We start from the raw sequence: 7,808 nt of genomic DNA, 5'->3' as shown, positions 1-7,808 counted from the left end.
AAGAAAGGTGTATGATTCATTATGTAGAAAAAAAAAGAATGTTTTGAATGGAGTGCTATCTCTCTTTGTGTTTAAATAATTGAGCTTTTGGTATGATGAGAGTGAGAACTGTGTGAAAGGTGTGCACACGTGCGTGTGTGTGGCGGGGGTGGGGGTGGGGGGGTGAGTAGTGGATGTGTGGTGTGTGTGTGTGTGTGGGAGTTGGGTCTGTGTGGGTGTGTTTGGTGTCAGTATGGTGGTATGCAAGTGTCTGGGGTGGGTGGGGGGAGTAGGGTGTGTGTTGTGTTAGTGTGGTGGTGTTTGAGTTTGTGTGTGTGCATGCATGTGTATGTGTGCACACAATACAATAGAATACAATACAATACATTACAATACAATACAACACAACACAATTATTCCCCAGATGGCGGACGTCCTGAACGCCAGCCAGTCCCCAAACCTGGGGTTGTCTCCCCTCCCGTCCTCCTCGGAGGACTTCCTGACCTTCTCCCAGAGCAACGTCAAGGCCTCACGGAAGCAGGTCCTCCCCATCATCAAGTCCTTCCTGGCAGGGGAGACCACCCCGGATGAGACCCAGATGGACGCCTACGACCTGCCCAAGGACCAGTCAGAGGGGTTCACCTCCATGAGCAGCATCGTGGGAAGCCGCCAGGACACATCCGAGGGGGACATCAGCTCCGAAGACCTCATCAGCAGGGAAGAGTCCGTCGAGGACGATCTGTTGGCTGCGGATAACTTGCTGCCCGTGGCTGACCGCAAAGTCTTCGATCCGCTCAGCTCGGTGCACAGCAGCGACAGCGGCGCCACCTCGCCCCAGGACAGCAGCAAGAACGCGGATGGAGGGCCGGGTGGGGGGGCAGGGCCTAAGGCGTTGGCGGTGGGAGGCGGTGAGGATGCCAACAATGGCGACGACAGTCCTGTGGGTGCAGTTGTTTGGGATGACATCATCGACGTCTCAGAGGGCTCGTCGAACCAGGCCTCCGCTACCCCCACCCCCACCACCACTCAGGATGTGGCAGCACCCCCACTCCCCTCCTCCGCTCCTCAGCCCATCGTCAGCACCTGCTCCCCGTCCCCCCCGGCCCCAGAGGAGGCTTCGGGGAACAACCCTGCGGGGTTCAACCACAACAACGCCGACCCCAGCCAGCACAATGGGCTGGGGGAGGTCGGGGAGGGTGGTGACGACGATGACGATGAAGACAATGATGATGCCTTGGAGCAGGACTTCCTCAACATGGCCTCCCCGCACGACCTCCTCTTCCCCACGGACTCTCCCCTGGACGTGTCGGCCTCCAATTCGGGGCAGGTGTCGGGCCAGACCTCAGGGCAGACCTCGGGCCATGCCTCCAAGGCTCCAAGCTACCCTGTGACTCCGCCCAACAGCTACATGGATGATGGGGTGATGGACAAGGAGGTAGGTTTGGTAGGCGTGGTCTGTTGGTTGTGATGTGATGGAGGTGATGGTGTTTATGTGGTGGTGTTGGTGAGGGTTTTTTTTGTGTGTGTTTGATTTATTTTTCTACAGTTGTGTGGAGCAGGAGTGTGGTATGTTTTGATGTGGCATCATGGATCATCAGGATAATGTTTTTGGTTTGATTGATGTGGGTTTTTTTTTCTCCTCTGTATACTGAGGTTAATTTTTAGTTCTGGAGGCTAACGGCATAAATTTGTTAACATTGTTCAAGGCAAGGAGTAATTGCTGTGCCCCCCCAGGGTCATTGACACGTTACACGCAGATCAAGTCAATGTGGCTGTCTTTTCCCTCCCTCCCTGGGTGTTAATGGACTTCTTGAAAGAAGTGAACATTTTTAATCAGATTTGAATGTTTTAAACTCTGGAAGGTTTTCAAACTCTGAGTGAAAAGCTTGAAGTGGTGACTAGTTTTTAATGTTTTTTTTTAATTATTAAAAAATTCTTTTTTTTTTTACCCTTGACTTGAAGTAGATGCTAACGTGGCGATAGCCTTGAGATGGCCTTAGTGGTCGGCGAGGCTCTAAGCACCGTAATTTGATTTGATTTGATTTCCTTCCCTTCCTCCCCAACAGGTGCAGCTACCCAGCTTCAACAGCTCGGAGATGGTGGAGAAGATCCAGGAGAAGAAGGCGGCCCTGGGCCCGGCGGGCAGCAGGGAGGATGCTGGGGAGGAGGACCCGCCCCTCTCCCCCTTCACCCCGCAGAACAGCTACGTGGACTCTGCCTCCTCCTTCCCCCCGCCCAGGGAGACCCAGCTGCCCAGTCTCAACAGCTCCGACATGGTGGAGCGCATCCGAGAGAAGCGCACCTCCATGGAGCGGGAGGTGCTGGGGGCAGAGGGCGCCAGGTGGGAGGGGCAGGGGGCGGGGGACGATGCCAACCTCCTGGACGTGGAGCGCAGCCCCTTCACCCCGCACAACAGCTTCGTGGAGGGCTCCTCCTTCGACCGCTACGCCCGTGACAACCTCCCCAGCCTCAACAACGCTGAGATTGCTGCCAGGATCCGCCAGAGGCAGGCGGAGCTCACGGCTGCTGCCGGAGGTGGAGTGGGAGGTGGGGAGGACTCTGGGACGGCCAGCCCCATGGGGAGCGGGGCCCACGACAGCTCCAGCAGCCCCGCCGCCCCTTACACCCCGCAGAACAGCTTCCGTGACAGCCCCATGGATGCGCTGCTCAACCTCGACCCGCACGTCACTGACCTCAATGAGGTGGCGGAGCGCCTGTCCCTGACGGGGTCGGAGAGCAGCGGGAGCCTGAACGAGCCCAGGTCCGTCAAGGCGTCCAACCGGGTGCACATGGCGGGGCTCAGCCCCCAGGAGGCGGCGTCATCGGGGGGGTTCTTCTCCGGGGCCGGTGAGACAAACCAGTCCTCTGAAGCATCGTCAATGGTGTCCTCAGGGACTGCAGAGCCGCCGAGCAAAGAGCTGAACTTTGACCTGGATTCCACAAGCACAGGGGTGAAGAGGAAAGGAGTGACTTTCTCGCAGCAGCGGTCAAGCGATGATGCAGAGAGCGATGTGGCGGAGGAGGCCATACAGAAAATAGCTTACGAACTGGCCAACGAAATGATCCAGAAAGCCTTGGAGACCTTCCCGTCCGAGTCTGTCAAAGAGCTCGTCCCCCCTGAAGCGTCGGGAGGGGGGGAGGAGAGGACGATGCACCCCAGCATCAGCGAAGACTCCTCCCCCACGATGGACGAGTCGGATCAGGATCTCTCCTCCAGTTTCTCCGCGGGCATCAGGGCGGGGATGTCGGCGGCAGTGGGGGAGGGGAGTGGCACCCCGGACAGTGCGCTGGCATCGTCGACGGAATCGGAGCAGTTCGCCGCCCACTTCTCGCAGCAGCCCTCCGAGGGTTCCGCCATGAAAATGTCCAGCTCTTTAGCCGATGAGTTGGCGCAGGCTTTGAGCGGTGCTCCGGCAGATGGTGGTAACGTTTCCTCCTTGTCTCCCGAGGAGGAGGAGGAGGAGGGTGGTGGTGGTGTGGCAAAGAGCGAGAGCTACGAGATCGAAACAGAGTATCTGTGCGACATGGACCCCATGCAGAAGATGGGCGTGTTCAACCCCGAGGCCAACGTGATCGAGACGGACGCTGACAAGGAGGTGGTGGAGGGGGCCAGCTTCCGCAAGATCAGCGGTCAGGAGTATCAGACTGTGCAGGTAGGGGAAGAGTTGGGTTGGGGGGGGGGGTTTGGGTTTGTATGTGTGTGTGTGTGTGTGTGTGTGTGTGTGTGTGTGTTTGTCAGTGATTGTGTTTGAGTGTGTGCATGTATAGTATGCGTGTGTCTTGTGTCTGTGTCTGAAGGTTGCAGGCGAGTCTTATTTGTCCATGATTGTGTGTGTGTGTGTGTGTAAGTGTATGTTTGTGTGTCTGCCTCTTTGTGTGTGTCTGGAGGGGGCCAGCTTCCGTAAGACGGTGGTCAGGAGTATTGGACTGTGCATTAAGTGTGTCTGTGTGTCTGTGAGTGTTTGTGTGTGTGAGTGCGTGCGTCTATGACAGTGTGAGTGTTTGTCAGATAAATGTGAGTGCATGCACGCATGTATGTGCGTGCCTGTGTCTGTGTGTGTAGGTTGCAAGCTCTGTGAATGTGCGTTTGCTTGTGTGTCTGCGACAATGTCAAGGTGAGACAGAGTGTTTGTGTATGCATGCGTATACATTTGTCTATGACTAGGAGTGTATGTGTGAGACTGAGAGTGTGTCAGTGTGTGTCAGTAAGTGTGTATGGGTGTCAGTGCCTGTGAATGTATTTCTGTGGGTGCGTGTGTCACTCTGTGTGTCTCTGTGAGTGTGTGTGTGTGTGTTAATGAGTGAGAATGTGTGTGTGTGTTTGCGTCTGTGTGTGTGTCTGTAAGTATGTGTGTCTGTGCCTGTGAGTGTGTGTGTGTGCATGTGTGTCTGTGTGTGTGTCTGTAAGTATGTGTGTGTGTGTGTGTGTGTGTGCACGTGCGCACACTTTAGCCTTATGCATAGGTCTGTGTGTGCGTTTGTGAATTTATGTGTGTCTGTCATGACAGTTTGTGTCTTTCTGTCTGTGAGTGTTTGTGTGTGTGTGTGTTTGTTACTGTGTGTGTCTGTGTGTGAGTGTGTCTGTGTCTCTGGAAGTGTAAGGGTGTGATTGTGTGTGTGTGTGTGTGTGTGTGTGTGGTGTGAGAGAGAATTTGATGAAACAATTGAAAGTGATTAAACATTCAGCATTGAGCAAAAAAACCCCCCAAAAAACCACAACAACAAAAAAAACAACAACCCAATAATTCCTCCATTCACACTGAAGTCAGTGTCAGAGTTTTCCATCAGGAGCATTGATTTTATATCTGTTTATTGTTATTCATCTTTATTTTTATTTTATTTTATTTTTTTAAATTTATTTATTTACTTTTTTTTTTTACTTTATTTATTTATTTATTTTTGGTTATTTATTTTTATTTTTTATTTTATTTTATTTTATATTTATTATTATTATTCTATTATATGTGTGTGTGTATATATATATATATTTTATATATATATATTTTTTTTCTCAAGGCCTGACTAAGCGCATTGGGTTACGCTGCTGGTCAGGCATCTGCTTGGCAGATGTGGTGTAGCGTATATGGATTTGACCGAATGCAGTGACGCCTCCTTGAGCTACTGATACCGATACTGATACTGATACTGTTCATTGTGAGAAAGATGAGTGTGACTGTGAGGAAGGTGAGTGTGACTGTGAGGAAGGTGTGAGGAAGGTGAGTGTGACTGTGAGGAAGGTGAGTGTGACTGTGAGTGTGACTGTGAGGAAGGTGAGTGTGACTGTGAGTGTGACTGTGAGGAAGGTGAGTGTGACTGTGAGTGTGACTGTGAGGAAGGTGAGTGTGACTGTGAGGAAGGTGTGAGGAAGGTGAGTGTGACTGTGAGGAAGGTGAGTGTGACTGTGAGTGTGACTGTGAGGAAGGTGAGTGTGACTGTGAGGAAGGTGAGTGTGACTGTGAGTGTGTCTGTGAGGAAGGTGAGTGTGACTGTGAGTGTTACTGTGAGGAAGGTGAGTGTGACTGTGAGGAAGGTGAGTGTGACTGTGAGGAAGGTGTGAGGAAGGTGAGTGTGACTGTGAGGAAGGTGAGTGTGACTGTTAGTGTGTCTGTGAGGAAGGTGAGTGTGACTGTGAGGAAGGTGAGTGTGACTGTTAGTGTGACTGTGAGGAAGGTGAGTGTGTCTGTGAGGAAGGTGAGTGTGACTGTTAGTGTGACTGTGAGGAAGGTGAGTGTGACTGTGAGGAAGGTGAGTGTGACTGTTAGTGTGTCTGTGAGGAAGGTGAGTGTGACTGTGAGTGTTACTGTGAGGAAGGTGAGTGTGACTGTGAGGAAGGTGAGTGTGACTGTTAGTGTGTCTGTGAGGAAGGTGAGTGTGACTGTTAGTGTGACTGTGAGGAAGGTGTGAGGAAGGTGAGTGTGACTGTGAGGAAGGTGAGTGTGACTGTGAGTGTGACTGTGAGGAAGGTGAGTGTGACTGTGAGTGTGACTGTGAGGAAGGTGAGTGTGACTGTGAGGAAGGTGAGTGTGACTGTTAGTGTGTCTGTGAGGAAGGTGAGTGTGACTGTGAGTGTTACTGTGAGGAAGGTGAGTGTGACTGTGAGGAAGGTGAGTGTGACTGTGAGGAAGGTGTGAGGAAGGTGAGTGTGACTGTGAGGAAGGTGAGTGTGACTGTGAGTGTGTCTGTGAGGAAGGTGAGTGTGACTGTGAGGAAGGTGACTGTGAGTGTGACTGTGAGGAAGGTGAGTGTGACTGTGAGGAAGGTGAGTGTGACTGTGAGTGTGTCTGTGAGGAAGGTGAGTGTGACTGTGAGGAAGGTGAGTGTGACTGTGAGTGTGTCTGTGAGGAAGGTGAGTGTGACTGTGAGTGTTACTGTGAGGAAGGTGAGTGTGACTGTGAGGAAGGTGAGTGTGACTGTTAGTGTGACTGTGAGGAAGGTGAGTGTGACTGTGAGTGTGTCTGTGAGGAAGGTGAGTGTGACTGTGAATGTTACTGTGAGGAAGGTGAGTGTGACTGTGAGGAAGGTGAGTGCTTCTGTGAGGAAGGTGAGTGTGACTGTGAGGAAGGTGAGTGCTTCTGTGAGGAAGGTGAGTGCTTCTGTGAGGAAGGTGAGTGTGACTGTGAGGAAGGTGAGTGCTTCTGTGACTGATAAAGTCGCCATGGAGGGTTGCTGAGTTTGGACAAACCCATAGGCAGATGCCTGACCAGCAGCATTTATAACCCATCTCATTGACCGAACACAGCTTGATATTCCAGTCAAACATGGGAATCCAGACACTCACAGATGCTGTTTTTGCAGTTCTATGAGTGTCTTAACTAATCAGCCACCTTCTGTCTTGTGACTGGTAATGATGACACCGATAGATGGAGCTGGTGTGTGGATGTGAGGAAGACGAGCATTCCAGACACATGGGTACAGACAGATGGAGCTGATGTTCAGCTCTGACCTGTTCCCGTCTTTGACAGGAGGAGATCCTGGAGCAGATCCGGCAGGAGGCCAAGGAAAGGGAGATCACCCAGCTTCAGCGCTCATCGGTCGCAGAGGAAGATGCCGCCGCCGGAGCTCATTCCCCCACAGCCGCTGACAGCGATGACGACAACGGCAGCAGTGGTGACAAAGGTCACCATGACCCCTCAGCGGACAAGAAGAAGATCGCGCCGGAAGGAGACCTGAACCTGGACGACAGTTTGACGGACGAGCAAGGAAAGAGAACTCTTCACGTCATGCGTGACAAGGAGCTGTACGCCAGCACCCTGGAGAACGAGAGGGCAGTGATTGACGTGCTGGATCAGAGAACTTTGCAGCCTTCCGACGCCTCTCACCCTCTCCTGGAGGCCACCCCCCCAGCTGAGGAGGAGCCCAGGATAGAGGACCACTCCAAGAGGAAAATTCAAGCGCCGGATTCTGCCGTGTCTGGGGGTCATCGCTACGAGTCGTTTGCTGAAACGGGAAGCCTGGAGACCGCTGAGGAGAGGACGGGAGGGAGTAAAACGCAGGGGAAGAGCGGCGTGGTGAGAACGGTCTCCTCCGTTTCAGAGGTTAGTGATCTGATGGCTGTTGTTTCTGAGTTCGTTTGGGTTGTTGAGTTGAGTGTGTGGAGGAGGGTGGAAAGTGTTGAGTTTGGGCGGTGACTTGGTTGTGTTGTTGTTGGTGGTGGTGGTGGTGGAGGATTGGTTGTGTCAGTTTGGTGGGTGAGTGGGTGGGTTTGTCATGTGGGTCGGATGGCACTATCAGGACTGCACATGTGGGAGATCAGAAAAAATTTGAGAACTCTCTGCCCTTTACCCACCAAGTGCTGTGACTGGGATTCGAACCCGCAGACTCTCAGATTG

The 7,808-nt window shown here is 52.6% G+C and overlaps 1 protein-coding gene across 4 annotated transcripts in view; it reads left to right on the top strand.

Annotated features, from left to right (window-relative positions):
* LOC143277957 (uncharacterized) overlaps positions 1-7,808 on the top strand; it is an 83,806-nt gene that overhangs the window by 55,146 nt on the left and 20,852 nt on the right. For all 4 annotated transcript variants that reach the window (XR_013053816.1, XM_076582939.1, XM_076582940.1 and 1 more), the window contains exons 9-11: positions 404-1,414; positions 2,046-3,632; positions 6,942-7,514. Coding sequence is in view for 3 of the 4 variants with exons in the window: in XM_076582939.1 (XP_076439054.1) it covers positions 404-1,414; positions 2,046-3,632; positions 6,942-7,514 (3,171 nt within the window). In the remaining variant the exon portion in view is untranslated. The remainder of the gene's footprint in view (positions 1-403; positions 1,415-2,045; positions 3,633-6,941; positions 7,515-7,808) is intronic.

Source organism: Babylonia areolata, chromosome 35 (assembly GCF_041734735.1).
Source record: "Babylonia areolata isolate BAREFJ2019XMU chromosome 35, ASM4173473v1, whole genome shotgun sequence".
Lineage (NCBI taxonomy): Eukaryota > Metazoa > Mollusca > Gastropoda > Neogastropoda > Buccinidae > Babylonia > Babylonia areolata.
This window is presented reverse-complemented; position numbering and strand designations above follow the sequence as displayed.